Genomic DNA, 17675 nt, shown 5'->3' with positions numbered 1-17675 from the left:
CCTCTGATGGACTCTCCCACTCCCCCCTCCCAAATACACACACACACTGTCACTTTAATCAGTCTGAATAAGCTCTTTTGCACTACAATCATTATATCTACACTGTTGTTTACTTCACTGGTTTGCACTCTATCTGCCATGTGCCTTGTGCTGCTTTATATATATTTTTTTACATTTTTTACATTTTACCTTATTTGTATATTTGTATAGTCGTATTTTTATATTTAATCTGTATCTATCTGTATTTATGTTGTACTGTTAGTGTTATCTGTATGCACCAAGGGTCTGAGAGTGACGCAATTTCAATTCTCTGTGTGTATGTGCTGTACATGTGGAAGAACTGACAATAAAGCAGACTTGACTTGACTTGATATCTGTTTGTGCTTAATGGAACATGTGATGAACTACACCTGTGGTTACAACATCTTTCATATATTAAGTGTCCAAACAGTTTTCATTGTACAGGGTTCAACAATAAGGCTGGCCCATTGGCCAGTGAGTTTCAATAGAACCTCCTGCAAAGCTGCTGTGAAAATGTGTACTGTCAAAAGCTCTATACAAATAAATGACTTGACAGTCATGAAAGCATCAGTAAGAATGTGTTAGAGGAATAGTTCACCCAAAAATGGAAATTCTGTCATTAATTACTCTCATGTCGTTGCAAACCCGTAAGACCTTCGTTCTCGTAGCTTCATAACACTACGGTTGAATCACTGATGTTACATGGACTATTTTAATGATGTTCTTACTACCTTTCTGTGCCTTGACTGTGGTAGTACCCTTGCTGTCTATGGAGGGTCAGAAAGCTCTTGGATTTCATCAAAGGTCTTACGGGTTTGGAACGACATGAGGGCGAGTAAGTATTGACAGTTTTCATTTTTGGGTGAACTATTCCTTTAAACTTTAACTAATTCATGTTTTACATTTAATAATTAACACTATGGGGCCAGTGAAAAAATTGGCAGGACAATTAAAAATCAGAAGTATTGGGTCGACAGAAAAATTATCTTCTGTGTGTTGTTGTTGACAGAGACTCACCGTCAGAAGCTGCACCATGTTCACAGGCTGGTGTCCAACCAGCTCCACCTTAGACTCGGCTTGTGCCTGACTGGACTCCGGCTCTTGAACACCCTTCGTTTAAAATGGAAGGCACAAACTTTATTTACATAGCTCTAAAAGCTAGTAAATATTTTAAAATGATGCAAACGCAAACTTACCTGCGACGGTGGGATGCTATGGGTGGACTGGTTAATCCCCATTGGGGAATTCTCAGCAAACTGAGCGTGGGCAGGCCGGAGGTTTGTATACATGGTTGAATATTCAGTGAAGGAAGCCGCAGTTCCTGCTGGAATCAGCTGAACTCTTTGAGGAGAAGCCATGGGAGGCATTGAACTACGGATCGCCATCATTCCCTCCTTACTGGAAGGTGACTGCGCCCTCTTTAGTTCTAATGCTTTCGAGGAGTCCTTCTCGGATACTCCCTTCGATAACAAGTGTGGCCGAGGAGAAAGAGACGCCGCCATGCTGGTAGGAGTCGAGGAGGGTGTTATGTTCTCAGGGACGTGCCCCTGGTGTAACTCCGAAGCGGGGCGATCGCTCTGCTGGTGTTGCATGAGCACCCGCATGTCTCTGTTGAATCGATCGAGAGGTAAACCGCTGTGGAGAGCTCCACGATATTCTGCTGGTATGGAGTCTGGTTTGAGTTGAGCAGCCGGCGGTCTTGCATTGGCTGGGTTCACCTTGAGGACCATCTCCCTGTTTCCCACGGTCTGAGGAGATGTGGGTCGCTGCTGGCCAGGAGCCCAAGAGGAGGCGAGGCTCTCAGAGTGAATCCCATAGTTCATCATGGAGAGGGGAGGAGTGTTCACTCGTACCTCACCCTGGGTGAGGTGTCCTAATGCGCCGACGCGGTGTGGCGACATCCTTCCAATGCTACCGTGAGTGTTGTGTGGAGGCATGATCACAGACTGCTCCGAGTGGTGGACCGTGGAAACATACTGGGACAGAGGGTTTAATCCAGGGGGAAGGACCATAGACACACCTTTCGGAGATGAAGAGCCAATAGGAGATGACACTTTGGCAAAAGGAGAATGAGGATGTCCGGATTTCCGTGGAGAGCGCGGCTCCTGCTTGGGTTGGATGAGTGACGGAGTTCTGTCTGTCAATGTGCCAGTTATGAAGCCAACATGATTGCCTGCTGCCGAGGGAAGATGTGGACTTATAGCAGGACTAATAGTTGGGACCCAAGCAGGTTTCTCCACGTTGAGAGACTCTGGCGCATCACCCTTCTTAGGGTGCTTCATCACCATTGGGTATTCTGTAGGATGGTAACTCATGACCTGTGATGGGCCAGGCGTTTGCTGCAGTATCTTAACAACTCCACTTTGAACTGGAGTGTAAGCAGATTCTAATTTGTCCAGTGCAGATTCTTGCTTAATCGTGGAGACCTTTGGTTGGGGTTTTATTGAATGTCCGTGATCTGAAGGAAGTGGGCATTTTGAAGATGGCGGATGGGAGGCACTGTAAAGTTCCTGCTTGATCTGGGGCATTGACACCAGCTGCTGTGACTCTATGTCCACAGCACTGGCAGGTGGGATCTGGCTGATTTTGGCACTTATGCGCAGTGGCCCCTCCATTTTCTGGCCAGAATGACTCAGCACCACCACACCTTCTGACGTCTGAACTCTTAGTCCTGTGCTGGAACCTGTACTCAAAGAAGTACTCTCCACAATATAGCGACCGGCATTTCCACCTTCCTCACCAACTGCTGGACCATGGTACGTACTGCTTTCCTCCAAGCTTGGCTGGTAAATCTGTTTTGGAGGTTGTTTGTCAAGAAAAGGATTTCCAATCTGAGCTTTTGGCTTCTCCTCGGAGTCGGGGGGATTGCAAACGCGACTGATGACGGAGGTAGGAGTGGAAGCAATAACTGAAATCACTGACTTCTCACTGAATATCTGTTTAGTTTCTGGGGACGGTATAGAAGCAGGCTGTCGAACTATAGGTTGGGCTGAAACAAGGGGTTGCCTCTTATCTTGAGGAGCACTCTTGCTGGTTACCACATCTGGTTTAGCGTCACTTTCCCTTAAAGGAGGAGCGTGTATATTTCCAGATGTAGCACTGATTTCCAACACTGGAACAGTTCTAGGCTTTGTGAGGATTTTGCGCAAATCACCTGAGTTGGCATCATGAGCAGGGGTGTCTGAGGGTAATGTAGGGCTCTCCATCGGGGCTACAGAGGTCAGCGGAGGAGAGAGGACCCCAGCTTCTTTCGGCTGATTGCAACGCTGCATTGGGGAAACAGAAAGCCTGCTTGGGTATGAGGACAAATTCTTGAGACAAGTTCTCATTGGAGATAGTGAAGGAGAAGTGTTCTTGTATGAATAAGGCTGGTATTTGGATGATGTTGGGCTTCTGCTAACAGCTGGAGAGGATTTTGGGGTATCCATCTCAGTTTTAAGAGGCGACTCAGGTTCGTTTGGAATGTCCGCATTAGGAGCTGGTAAACTTACACCCTGCTTGGAAGAGGAAGTAATGACAACAGCTGTACTTGCTGGTGATCTTTCCGTGGCTGCTGGAAGTTCTGCAGGTACTGACTCTGGTGACTTCACAGGGCTATTTTCAGCCTCCAAAACTACGTCTTTGATGGGTTCCTTTTTGCTTCCAGCACCCTTTTGGCCTTTACCCTTCTTTGAAGTTTTTGCTCTGCCTTTACACCCTTTTCTAGGAGTGGTTACGGTCTCCTCCTGAACGACTGCTGTGCTAACACAGGTTTCAGATACTTTTGAACCGGGTCTAAGAGTCTGCACATCACGATTGGTTTCTACAACAGAGTTTGTGATTTGTTCTGTGTTCTCTGATGTGATGGAATCTATAGCAGCAGCAAGCTCGGTTTCACTAGACGGATTTGCAGGCTTTTCTTCTTCTGACTCGCGCTCTGGTTCTTCAGCTGCCAAACGTTGTGCCTTTGTCTGGTTACTTTTAAATGGAAGAGAAGTAGCATCTTCTGTGAACATGGCAATATTCTCAACAGCTTGCTCAAGCTCCAACTCTCGAGCCAGCGAAGCTACATGTGGCTCAATGGCTTTTGCTGCAGCAGGCAAAGTCTCCCTTTCACTATTAGCATCATCTATAGAATCATTTTCAAATTGAGCTTCTAGTACCTCATCCTTTGAGGACACACCAGGTGAGCTATTTTTGGGAGACTCATCAGTTCCAGGTTCCTCTTCACTAGTCTGAAGCATTGCCTTTACTTCGGTCACATCAAGACGGATTCTAAGGTTTTTGAGAATGGGAGGGTTTTCTTCAGTAATGAGTTTGGGACTCTCCGAAATTTTCTCCATTTTGTCTCCTTTCTTTCCGATTCCAGATGCTGATGCATTTCCTGGACTGACTCCTTTTTGTGTGGGGGGTGAAAATTTGCCTTTACCCACTTTGGGAACCCCCTCACTGCTCGTCTCACTGCCATCCAACTCCTTAGACTCAGTTGATTTTGACCGTTCGACTTTGCCCGCTGGTACATCCTCTGCTTGGCGTCGATTTTTAGGGGGGCGTCCCCGTCTCAAGGTCGGTGGTGCAGCAACAGCCTCTACATCAGAACCTACATCTCTGTCTACACCACGCTTCCGTGCACCTCGAGGCGACTCGGCATCTTTTCCAAGTTGCAGAGCAGTTTCATCTTCAATTGGTGTAGCATAGACAGAACGCACATTTCTACGTCTTGCCCTACCTGACTGTGAATTTTGCTCTGTACATTGCTCCGTTTCTATGCTGTGCACAGGTGACTTACTTAATGACTTTGAATCAGGTGTTGTCTTGAACGCCTCTCCTCTTGGAGAAGATGAACGTTTGAGCTTTTCTTTGTCAATGCGCTCACTTTTGCGGGTGCTTTGTTTGTCTGGGGTAGCAGGCAGAGTTGTAGTTACTGGTGTGGTAGGCGAGGTTTTAGCCCTTTTATTTCTTGACTTTGGAGGGGGTGACACAGCTTCTTCAACTGGATAATTATCAGCACATTTCTGATCATCTGCATTATCAGATTCAGACTCAGGTGCCACAGGTGGCTCAGGTTCTTTTTCATGTTGCTCAGCAGGGATATGCGAGAGGGGACTTGGTGATTCAGGAAACTTCACTGGTGGCTCAGCCTCTGGCTGTTCATTATTGGTTGGTGTTTCGTTGCTTGGGAGCTGTTCTGCAACTACTTTATTGGTGTCTTGAGCACTTTCAGAGTCATCAGCCTTCAATGCCATCTCCTCTGCTGCGATCTTCAACTCCTGACATTCTGAAGAATTGGGTTCTGAGGGCTGCTCAAGCAAAGGCTGCAATGGCTGAGCTGTGGGCTGCTCAGGCTCTTTATCTTCCTCCATAGCAGAATCAAGCAAATTACAGGTTGGAATATAAACATTTTCTGCTTCCACTGTTGGCAAGGATTCTTCGGATGCTAAAACAGGGGGTGATATTTGAGGAGCTTGAACAGGACTAGTCTGAGGGACCTGAACAGGACTAACTGATTTGATCTCAGCTTGTTGGATACTAGGTTCAGAAGCATTTAGCTGCTGTGGTGCTTGTTCTTTCTCCGGTGTTTTGCCTACTCTGGTTGCATCTATGCTTTCATCTTGCTTGGAATCTTGATGGCTTTGTTCTTTATTCTTCTGTTGCTGCAACCTTGTTAGTTCTAAAAAGCGGCTATGGAAAAGCACAACTGGTTCTGGGTCAGGCTGCCCTTCTGCTGGGCCTTGCTGAGAGTTCAGACATCCAACACCATGCTCAGGGTCCTCATGCTTTCGTTCCAGATGCTGAAGACGCCTTGAATCCTGCTCAAAAATAGAACTGTGCAAAAAACGTGATGCAAACAACTCTCTTCTCTCCTGCTCTTCTGGCTTTGGATCTTCTTTCCTGTCACCAATTTTGTCGTCAGACTCGCTTCTAATTTTTTTCTTCTTCATGTACCATGAGGGAGTTGGTCGTGGTGCGGACTCCACCTTCTCTGTGTCCTTTCTACTTCTGAAACTGGGGAAGTGCGAATCATAATCGAGGAAAGACCAGTTGTCTTCCCTTGTTGAGGACAAAGACTTTGCACGCTCTAACAAAGCTTTAGTATCAGGTGTGATTGTCTGATCATCTGCAAAAGAACAGAATTTGTTTCTCTCTAGAGAGGGCGTCAGCTTGGACTCTGATAATCTGTCTGGACGATGTCTTTCAGAGAAGGATACTGACGTTGATGGAGCAGGAGAGTTGGGCTTATTTTCACGATCTTCTTCAGAGTCAGAACGCACTTCACCAGGTTCCAAATCAGGCCAAAGCCCATAATCCAAGTACTTCTGATTGAGCCGTCTTTTCTCAGCGCTCCTTGTAAAGTCTGGCAACAAATCTTGCTTTAGTCGACTCTCCCAGCGTCTTTGCTGCTCGTCTTGTAGAGACGTACTCGTCTTTGACATCTGTGAGGCGTGCATCCGTTTACCCCCAAGCTCCTGATCTGACGGAGCATTATCCTCAGGTTTCAATGCTTCTTTTACTTCTCTCATAATCATTTGAGCATGAGGGTCCGCATACTCTTCCTCTCTTTGTTGGGGGGCATGGTGAAACCTTGGAGAGTTTGTGTTATTCCACTCAAGGTCTTCACTCTTTTGCCGGACCGTTCGGTAAATCCTTTCTCTCTTAGCATTCATATCCATCTCGAAGGACTCTTGTTTCTTGATCTTACTTGGAGGTGAATTATCAGTAACGTCCTGCGGAGGCTTGCCGACCTCATGCACCAGGCTTCGATGCTCAAGATCTTCTGCATCTACACCTAGAGGAGTTTCTGGCTTTCCTGGTTTATCCAGCGGCTGCAGCTGCTGCCGTAGCCGTCGGTTTTGCTCCATCTGTTTGCGGTAACTCTGAGAAAGGTCAATATTTTCTAGATGTTCATCCCTTACTTTATTGTCCTTATCGGATGTTCCATCAGTTGAAAATCGTCTAGATATGCTTGGCCCAGGGTGAGATTTTGAGTCCAAAACATCCACCTCAGGCAATTCACCTGACCTTACCATTGGGCCCTGAGACGTCCCTCTCATAGCGCCATCCAGCTCTTCCCTTTGACTATAATGAGAACCAATCCTGGATTTGGAGTGTTCTCTTTTTTGAGCCTCTTTCTCTGCTTTTACATCAATATCTGTCTCTTTTGCAAATCCCGCGCTTGTAGCAAAGTCAGCAGGTTGGCTAATCCCAGAACCTGGATCCTCCTCCAGACGCCCCCGTTTCTGTCGTATCGCTTTCCCGCCGGGATCACCGAACCGCCTCTTCCTCGCTTCAAGTTTGACAGAATCTACAAGGGAGTCTTTGCCATCACTACCAGAGTCAGATTTTAAATGTTTCTTTGCCTTTCCTTTGCCGTCTCTGTCTAGCAACTCGCTTTTACACTGATCGAGCCGCTCTCCCTTTTGAGACTCAAGGCGAGTTACCTGGTCAGTAGGGGAAGGCTCTTTGTCCCCTTTATGCTTCTGTCGTTCTTGACTCTCCACATTTGAAACCTTAACCTTCCCAGATCCCAAATCCAGGCTAGCCTCTCTATCCGCTTCAGAATGAGGTACGTTGGGAGACTGCACTTTCCCTCTCCTTTGCTTTGCTTTCTCTCCTTTCTCTCTGTCAGCCTTCTCCCTGCATCTGCCGCGCTTCTTGTTCTCTGCCCCACTGACGCGCTCTGCCTCGGCCTGCTCCATTTCTCTCTCCAGTCCTTCAGATTTTGAATCTACTGGCGATTTCTCAGACTTCTCAAACTGAGCCGGGGGTGGAGACAGCGAGCTGCAGCTTCCCGATCTTTCAGGGGAGTGCCTGAACACGCGTCGTTCGGCGTCTCGTGACACACGGTCCGACGGTGAGGGCGAGGCAGAGGGAGTCAGGGGACGCCGCTGATGAGACGGGCTCCATCGGCCTCGCTCCACCTCAAAGCGCTCGCGCTCCCGTTCACGTTCCCGCTGGATATAGCTGTACTTCCTGATGTCCTCAAAAGGGTCTCGATAGTCTCTGTATTCCCGTGGGTCCTCGTGATAGCGGGGATCGTAGTGCTCTCCTTGATAATCTAACTCTGCATAGCGCTCACGACTGCGACCGGGGTACTCCCGACGGGGGTCTTCAGAGTAAATGCCAGGAGTCCTTACGTTCTCGTAATATGCTCGCTCCGTAGAAAAGTCATAAGGAGTTCTCCGTTCGTCCCTGACAAAATGAAACAAGATTTGGCCAATTTTTAATCTACAATATAACCAACTGCTTAAAGATGAGCAAACTAAAAGACAGAAATTATAGTTTCTATATTTTTTCCCCACTAAAGCAGTGCTCACCTCCGATCTGAAGGAATATCATAAAAATCACGGATGTCCTGCCCTGATGCCTGCATAGATCGATAGAAAGCCATTTGACTCTCCTGACTGGCAAAATCAACCTGGACAGAGGAAACAAACACATTATATAACTGAATCAACACACAAATAGCTATATATACACATAATAATTTCATTTTTTTTAACGTTGTCTCTTGTGCATTTATTTGATAATAAAATAGTTTAAAAACTGTAATATTGTAAAATATTATTACAATTTAATATAGCTGATTTCTGTTGTAATATACTGTAAACTGTAATTTATTTCTGTGAACAAAGCTGTATTTTCAGCATCATTACTCCAGTCTTCAGTGTCACATGATCTTCAGAAATCATTCTAATATGCTGATTTGCTGCTTATTATTGGTACTCAATAGTTCTCATAAAATACATTTTTCAAAAACATGACCAGTAGTGTATATATATCAAAATACTAGTCAGTCCCCACATACCTTAATTTTGTTCCCTCCTATCTTCCATCCTTTGGTTTCTCTAACAGCTGCTTGGGCGAAATCAGTGTTGTTGTACAGAATAAGAGCCATTCCTTTTAACCTATCAAACACAACCTGTAAAAGAGGCCAGTAGTTAGTATAGCTCTAAGCAACACCAGTAAAATCTATATAGTGCACGTCAAACATTTCCACAGACTAGAGATCCTAGAAGTCTACCTTGACCACCGGCCCGTATCGACAGAAGTGTCGTGTGAGGTACTGTTCCGTGATGTTCGAGGTCAGGCCGTCTAACCACACACACGCTGTTGGCATACTCTTCCCAAAGCCAAGCTGTAACAGCCAGAAATACACATCAGAAACCATCCAGTCTGATTTCACTCGAACATATAATACTGCTCTCATGTACACACAATATAAACATGTTTTATGAGAGTCACATTGGCAAGAACACGCAAGTAATAAGTACCTTCAGTCTGTTGGCGCCGAGATACTCTCCGTCCATTTTCTTAATGGCTTTACAGACACTAGCGATATCAGAGTACTGAACAAATGCGTACTGAGGGACACCGTTCACCCTCTTGATATCAATATCCTGAAATCAATGGAGACAAACACATGCTTTAGAAAATACAGAAACAAATACATTTCCACTCAAAGCCCAGTAAGTGATGAAAAATGTTGTTAGAATTCCCTCGTACACAATTGTTTGGCCCGGTTTTATTGCATTTTTGTTTTTTGGCCAAAAAGTAACGAGTTAAATTGTTACAGAAACCACAACAGATGACAGATCAGATAGCCTAAGAGAAACTTTGACATTGAGGAAAAAACATTAAAATTTGGGCTGTAACAACAAAACAATCATAAAGATAAAGCCATTGACTACAGAATGCTTTTCATGATTCTTCGCAGCAGCCGTAATCGAGATCATTTCTGATTAACTGTGCTTTTACAACAACATAACGGCTGCAGCAAACTGCAATCTGTGTACTGAGGTCTTTGTCATTGTTGATCAGTGGAAATATTGACTTTAAACAAACTATTTCAAATGTTTTTGACACATTACGATGATGTGAAGAACACAACGTCACCACATCCGTACCTACAACAGTGTTTCCCCTGCCATTATATTAGGGGGGAGGTCCGCCCCCCCAACGACACCCCCCACCCCCTTGAAGGTCAAGTTAATTTTATTTTATTATATTTTCTCTATAGCGCCAGATCACAACAGAAGTCATTTAAGTTACCTTTCCTATAGAACAGGTCTATACCTTGTTCTTTTATTAAACTAAATAGCCTTAGGTTTTTTATCTTATTTACACGACGGCATGTCATTTCACTCTCTACGTTATGGTCGCACTCTCTGTATCACGCACAGCGGAGTTCCACACACACACACACACACACACACACACAAGTGAGCACACTCCCACTCGTAGTTGTAAATATTAAGCCGCAAAACAATTTAAATATGAATTCTGCGTGTCTCTGTGTTAATGAATGGCGCAGTCACACGGTTTTGTTTACTGATTTTAATTAATTAGACATGCTTTTTGATTAATACATTTTAATTTAACCATTAAAAAAAAAAAAAAACGTTAATACACCTAGGATGCGTCGAGGGTGGCGAGTAAAACACTGGCTAATTTTTGGGTGAACTAACCCTTTAAATGCTCATATTCCTCTACTAATACATAATATGACGAAACACGCTAACTTACCACTATCTCCCCGAAGCGCTGGAAGACGTCGAGTAGCTGCTGATAGTTGGTGGTCTTCTCCAGGTTTCCGATGAACAGTGTACGAGTGGCCTTCGGGTGAAACTCATCGATGCGTCCGTCCAGGGGACGAAACTCGTTCTCGCTCTCCGTCTCTGTTGGAGGCAAACAGGTCAGGATTTAGCATCGAAGCACAGCGAGCGCTAGAGTGTGACGCACTGATCTTCGGCAGACACCCACCGGGGCCGTTCCAGACCGTGACCTCGATCAGCATCCCGAAGAAGAGCTTCCCCTTGGACACGCCGAGGGCCTTCTCCTGGTCCTCCTGCTGTCTGAAGAACACCAGGCCGTAGCGCTCCTCCGACGCGCCGTGGATCTGCACCGACGTCACTTTACCGTACTTCTTAAACTCGTGAAAGAGCCCGTCTTTCAAACTCGTATCTGAGGAGAGTAAAGCACAGACGCTTCAGCGCTCAGAAAGTGACGTCTGAAACGTACTGCCTCAAAATCTCTCACGGGCATCTGCTTTACATTATGATCATGAAAGGGACTTAAACTTGTCAGAAATCCAATCAACTCTCATGTTTGGAGATGAAATACAAGTCAGTATCCCTGATTTTTAAGTAAGCAAAATTAAAAGGTTAGTTCAGCCCAAAATTAACTTTGTGATTTTTTACTTTGCTCATTTGTTGGTGGTGACCTAAATCTACAGTCATGGGAAGCATGTTTATGGTTTGATATCTGAAGAATTATGATTGCTAGCCTCATAGAAATTGGTGGAAATGTAGACAAACTTGATCCCTTCAAGTCCAAATGATTCAGAGTCTCCTCGAGTACAGGTATTTAGAAAAACGTGAAAATTTGACACGTAGGATGTTTGGTGGGCCTTAAAGGGTTAGTTGAGCCCAAAATGAAAATTCTGTTATCACTTAATCACGACCTCATGTCGTTCCAAAACCCATAAGAAAGTTCATCTTTGGAAGAAAATGGAGATATTTTAATGAAATCTGAGATATTCTTCCATCCCTCCAATAAAAGTCTGTTTGCTCAAAACTCAAACACTTCAAAACGTTCGTAAAGAGATCAACGAACAAATATGGAGCAGTTTAATCCGAGTCTTCTGAAGAGACACAATCTCTTTAATGATGAACAGACTTAATTTAGTCTTTTCTTCACATATAAACATTGATCAGCGAACATAAACAGAAGCTCATCCGTACTTGCTTAAACCCCGTGTAAAGCAATATTGTATTCTGAGTTTGTCACACCACAGAAAAATGTGTTATTAACCACCCAGCCAAATTTGAATGATAAAAAAAAACAGCCTAGTAAATAAAGGTATCAAAATCTTGGAAAAAATAAGCAGTATTCTCTGCTCTCAAACGCCGGGGGCATGTCCTCTGTCTGAGCTGAAACCACGCCCACTGTAGTAAGTAACGGTAATGACAGTAACTGGCGACGGAGCGGGCGAACCACTGATGCTAATGCGCTGTAATTATTATAGTGTTAGGGGAGGGGCCGTGCTCAGTGCATCATCGAAATGTGATTTCAGCCCCACCCAAAAAATCCTGAACACAACAATGATCAAAAACTGTTTAACAGTCTAACTCCACAATTCAGCACTACATAGTTCACGGTCTTTGTAAAGTGTTTTCAGCAATACATTTATAATGTGTTAATTGCCTTTACACGGACTTTAATGCATGTGAACCTCAATGGTTCTTGCGTGTTAAACAAGCATGCTTGAGATTCCGTAACCAAATGTGAATGCTATAAACACTGTTAGTTGATCAATGTTTATATGTGAATAAAGACCTAAATTAAATCTGTATACAAAACAATGGTGTTTCTTCAAAAGACTCCTCCTTTATTATGGGTTTGGAACAACATGAGGATGACAGAATTTTCATTTTGGGCTTAACTAACCCTTGAAGGCCAACAAACAACCATTTTAGACAAACAACTGTCTAAATTTTTACATTTTTCCAAATATCTGTACCCGAGGAGACTCTGAATCATTTGGACTTGAAGGGAACAAGTTTGTCTACGTTTCCACCAATTTCTATGTGGCTAGCAATCATAATTCTTCAGATATCAAAACGTAAACATGCTTCCCCATCACCAACAACAAATGAGCAAACTATGAACAAAAACAACAAATGAGCAAACTATGAACAAAACTTCAATAGTGTCCAACTGATTTGTCTCAGACTGAGCTTCTGAAAACACAGCTGATGTGAGCAGTAAGTGGTCACCTGTGGATCGCGTCGGGAGGTTCTGGACTCTGATCCCGAAGCTTCTCCGTGGCTCGTCGGAGTCCAGTGTGAGCACATGAGGAGCCGAAGGAGCATGTGTGGCCGTCGACTGCACCGAGCGCGCTCGCGATCCTTCACTGGAGCTGCTGTTCGAATCACTGCTGCCAGAAACCAAGAGAAGAACTTGATTCAGACAAACCACCGCCATGAACCAACAACCAAAAACACCCACTAACAGTGGACAAAAAAATAAATAAAAAACACCCACTAACAGTGGACAAAAAAATAAAGCCAACTCAACAAACCCAGTTCTATTTCGAGAGATGTCCATTTTGTTGACCAATTTATTAAATGAAAAAAATTATTTTCTGTAATTCATGGGTTTTAAGTGTATGCTTACAAACCAACATTGGTAACACTTTATTTTGATTGTCCACTTTAGACATATTCTACTAACTTTAAGTAACTTTGCAACTCCATGACAACTAGCAGTGATTAGAGTATTAGTAGAGTTTACTTAATGTCTTCTAACACGAAGTTGCTCATAGTTAGTAAAAGTGGACTATCGAAATAATGTATAACCAAAAAATATGTGTAATTTAACACTTGACATTTCCATGATTGCAAACTGTGGAAAATGCAGATGGTATTGTAGAATCCAGACATTAAAATGGAATTTACAGAATAACACAATGTCACAAATATTGGCAAAATTTGTATGAACAAATCAAAAGTAGGGCTGTACACTTATTCAAATGGTGACATGGACTAGTGCTAAATCGCAAAATTATTTAGTTACTGCGATACGAATTCTGTGTGAATGAGTTTGGTCAACCATACAAACTTTTTAATCCATGTTTTAATTTAAAGATTAATCTCTGTTAGGCAGCACTTTGTTTACCAAAAAATGAAAGGAATTGTTCAAATATTATTTGTTTACATTTTAAAAGATTAATTCAATTAATAAAGCTGCATTCATTCAATAAAACACAATCCAGAAAAATAAAAACGTAACAGAGAATTGAAATGAAACATTTCATAGGGCACTATTATAAAAAATGGACTTCATAGGGCTCTAAAAAAATGAAAGGAATTGTTCAAATATTATTTGTTTACATTTTAAAAGATTAATTCAATTAATAAAGCTGCATTCATTCAATAAAACACAATCCAGAAAAATAAAAATGTAACAGAGAATTGAAATGAAACATTTCATAGGGCACTATTATAAAAAATGGACTTCATAGGACTCTATTTTCAACTCTATTCTGATAAACAAAAAAAGCTGTAATAACTGCAAAATCTCATTAAAAATATTGGTATAAAGTGCTGGTACGATACCTGCCGCTGCCGGTGCTGCTGGTGCTGCTGACCGAATCGGAGCTGGAAGACGGGCTGCGCGAGCGTGACCGCGGGACCCGGCCGGGCGACACAGGGGCTCTTTTGGGCGAGTGGGCGGCTTTAGGAGTCTGTCCCGCGCTCCTCTGGGGCGACGGCTGCCGTGACTGTGAAGAGTGCGAGGACCGGCTCCGCCGATGGTGGTACGTCCGGTCTGCGCGGCGGCCCCTGTCGTCATGGTACGGGTCGCGCCGAGCCAAGCTGGAGATGGTGAAAGGGTCACGAATCCGAGACTCGAAGTGCGACTCCGGAGCGTCAAAGCCACCGCTGATAGCACTGGCAGCCGGGCTTGAGCTCACCCCGGAGGCGAACATCGCGCGGTCCCGGTAATACTCCGTGTTGTAGTGCCGCGGCCAGTCGAAGGAGCTGCTGCGCTCGTGGTGTCCATACGGACTGTGATCGTACGCGTGCTCCCGACTGTCCGAGCCGCTGCTGCGAGAGAGACAGAAAGAGACACAACAGAAAAGGGAACACACACACTTAGAATCGGACCGGATCCATGGCAAACGCCTAACACAGGAACTCAAGTACACCTCGTCATCCAAAACCTAGCGGGCCAGGTTGCGGAGCCACAATTTAACGAGCGAAATCACAAGCAGACGTCTGATAGACTGAACTATGCTGAGGCTCTAGCGCTGAGAACGCACTTCTAAATGAATCATGCAGTGTTTCTATCCGACTGTGGTGTTATTACAGTCGACCAGCCGCTGAGCGTTTACTCTGATCAAATGAACCATGCTGGCTATCTGGCTCTGAACACTGGAGGGGAAATCAGACAGAAGTGAAGATCAAGAGCTGAAACACTTGGGAGCAGACGGAGGGACAAAGGGGTTAATAATAGCACAAGGCTCTAGGGTTAGTGAAGAACAGGGGTTAAGAGACAGGGTGCATGTCTAGGTTAGAGAGAGAAAGCACAGAGAGGCGTAAGGCAGGGCAATACCAACCTTTTCAGAGCAGTAACTGACCCTAAATATTCCCAATACAATATAGGAGGAATTTTGTGTGAGCCAAAAACAGCGATGGTGTAAAGCGGTGCTTGGGGGGAAAAAAACGGACGATAAAGACCCACTATGCAAAAAGGTTCTTCGTCCAAAGAGGGTCGCGTCAGCGTCAGGCCATCCATCTCAAGGTTCACTAAAGGAGACTTCAGGAAAATGTAGGAAAAAGAGTCTAGAAAAAGGAACGCATTACAAAAAAAATTAAATCTTCTAAAAACAAAAACATAGCTTTACACTCGTGAAATAATCCTAACGCCAAAAAAAACAAAAACACATCTCTGTGGGACAAAAAATTTAATTCCAGCTCATTATGTTCCCCAGAACGGCAGCGGTGGGACTCTTCTACCGCGTTCGTAGATCCACTGGAGATCAGGTAATCCAGCAACGCCTCGATCTACATCCAACATGAGGTTAGATCCGTGGGAATCTTCCCATGACGACGTCTTCTGGTCTTCGAGGCTTCGTAAAGGTATCCAAGCGCGGGCGTCACGTGGTCTCTAAGAATGACGTGCGGTGACAAGGAGGATGGAGATGATGAACCCTGACACACTTACTCCTTGCTCCAGCGGCGGGCGCTCCTAAATCCACGGCAGTGATACACATCCACGGCATGACAGACAGTTAGCACAATGACCAAATGGGTGATGGGATAGTCGTGCAAGGCAAATGAGAAGGGACAAAAAGCTTTGCGATAACTCGTAACTACGTTCCGGTTAAAAACCTTGCGTTTAATCCGTCATCGGCACATACTTCCAAAGAGCGCCATCCAAGGCGGCGGGGTAATATCCGAGATTCGTCGAACGCCTAATATCCAAACTCACCCGTTACGTCTCCGCCAGCCATCGTAATATCCAAACCGACCGGGATATTCTCCACGTGGGTAATATCCAACTCAGACGAGGGCTATGGCTCACACAGTAATCCCACACCAATCTAATCCACTCATTCTTACACGATAGACAAGGATTAATAATTCCGTGTGCAGGAAGTCAGGCCTCAGAACGGAGAGGGATCCCTAGAATCTGGTCTATTGTGTTTAACCCAACCTGAACCCCTGTATCTGACACCACAGGCCCCCTGTAGTGCAGAGGGAGCCTGTGTCCACTTACCCGTCTAGTCTGCGTTCATAGCGCCCCTCTCTGGTGTGGAGAGACACCGGGGGCCCGTACACCGGCCCCACGGCGCTCCTCGAGAACCCCGCAACCTCCCTTCCGTGACTGCTAGAGGGGGTGGGGTCCTCCAGACCGCGCACGGCGCTGGGAACTGAACCTGGCTCATTGTAATCTGTGCGAAGGTCTCTGTCCCCCATTTTGTTGATGGCATTGTGCGCCTTCTGGGCGCTTTTGAGGTCTACGAAATCTACGAAGGCCGCCACGCCGCCCTCGGAGCCGCGCTTGCGCAGGACCTTGACGCTCTCCACCCGGCCATACCTGTGAAGAAGAGACGAAGCACTGTAAATGTCTCACACATCCAGGAATCATGTGAGCGACAGCCACAAAAACACATTATAGGTCAACATAAGAGGAAGCGTGATGTTTTAAAAGTCACTTTCTGAACTCTTAGCAACAGATACCTTCTTATGTTTGGTTGACACCTAATTACTTGTACATTATTATGCTCTTTAGACAACCTGATTTGACTATACCCGCGCTCCGCAGCCCATTCACACTACAATCTCAAAGCGATTTCAAACCAGCTTAGCGGTTTTTCTGCAGTACAGCGATTCAGTTCACTAAACTGAAACAGGACATCAGGAGTTCGTTTTACTTAAGAAACATCGCAGAATGAAGTTACACGTAACTGCAGATTCTCGATCAAGTTTCGGTTTCTTCGGATAGAATCGGTTCCTGCCGTTAAACCGGCTCTTCCCGTCCGGACTCGGCGTTAGCAGCGAGCTAACCGCACACGGACACAAACGCTCGCTGTTCTCCTCATGAAAGCGTGTTTATGTGACTTCTCCGGAGAAGTGACCCGAACACGGGCGCTTTCTGTGAAAATTAGCACAAATTCCACGCGTTAACCTGCAAACCGTGAACTAGTCAGCGGCGAAGCAGCCAGCTAACCGCTTAACTTGACCGTGTTAGCGAGCCGGCGGCTCAACGGAGGTGGTTTCGGCTCGTTTCTGAATTCTAGATCGTGTTTGCGGCTTATCCTGCTCTTCTGAACGGCTTTCGTCGCTGATTTTCCGCTGAGGCGGTTTGTGTCCGCGCGAGGCCGCGTCACTGCGCGCGCAGCTGCACTTCTTGTGTAACTCACCGTTTAAAATGCTCCACAATCTTCTCCTCGCGAACATGTTCGGGTAAATTTCCCACCCAGAGGTGTCTGGTTTCCCGAACCATCCTGCGTCGTCCGCGTCCCGTTCATGCACATAAGCGGCTTCGCGTCGTTTAATCTCCTACCGTGAGGTGAAGCGCGTGACAGGACAACGGTCTCGCGGCCCTGCGCGTGCACGAGCGGGAGCGCGCAAATGAACCCTCGGTGGCGAGCACGCAATCCTGCGCGC

General features: G+C 45.3%; 1 protein-coding gene across 5 annotated transcripts in view; it reads right to left on the bottom strand.

Annotated features, from left to right (window-relative positions):
- The window catches only part of si:ch1073-335m2.2 (msx2-interacting protein), a 19493-nt gene extending 1847 nt beyond the window's left edge, over positions 1–17646 (bottom strand). The window contains exons 1-12 of one of the 5 annotated variants that reach the window (XM_016488914.1): positions 17429–17646; positions 16282–16602; positions 14118–14606; positions 12777–12937; positions 10762–10962; positions 10525–10676; positions 9273–9398; positions 9023–9136; positions 8807–8920; positions 8316–8416; positions 1218–8190; positions 1039–1131 (exon numbers count right to left, since the gene is read on the bottom strand). In XM_016488914.1, coding sequence (XP_016344400.1) covers positions 1039–1131; positions 1218–8190; positions 8316–8416; positions 8807–8920; positions 9023–9136; positions 9273–9398; positions 10525–10676; positions 10762–10962; positions 12777–12937; positions 14118–14606; positions 16282–16602; positions 17429–17511 — 8928 coding nt within the window. In that variant the 5' untranslated portion in view covers positions 17512–17646. Of the gene's footprint in view, positions 1–1038; positions 1132–1217; positions 8191–8315; positions 8417–8806; positions 8921–9022; positions 9137–9272; positions 9399–10524; positions 10677–10761; positions 10963–12776; positions 12938–14117; positions 14607–15118; positions 15595–16281; positions 16603–17428 lie in introns of those variants that run through there. The other 4 variants (XM_016488916.1, XM_016488915.1, XM_016488918.1 and 1 more) reach the window with 4 other exon arrangements.
- Between the last annotated feature and the right edge of the window lie 29 nt (positions 17647–17675).

The sequence above is a fragment of the Sinocyclocheilus anshuiensis genome, unplaced genomic scaffold (assembly GCF_001515605.1).
Source record: "Sinocyclocheilus anshuiensis isolate Anshui unplaced genomic scaffold, SAMN03320099.WGS_v1.1 scaffold1849, whole genome shotgun sequence".
NCBI classification, from domain to species: domain Eukaryota; kingdom Metazoa; phylum Chordata; class Actinopteri; order Cypriniformes; family Cyprinidae; genus Sinocyclocheilus; species Sinocyclocheilus anshuiensis.
Note: the sequence above shows the minus strand (reverse complement) of the source record. Positions and strands in the feature narration are given on the sequence as shown.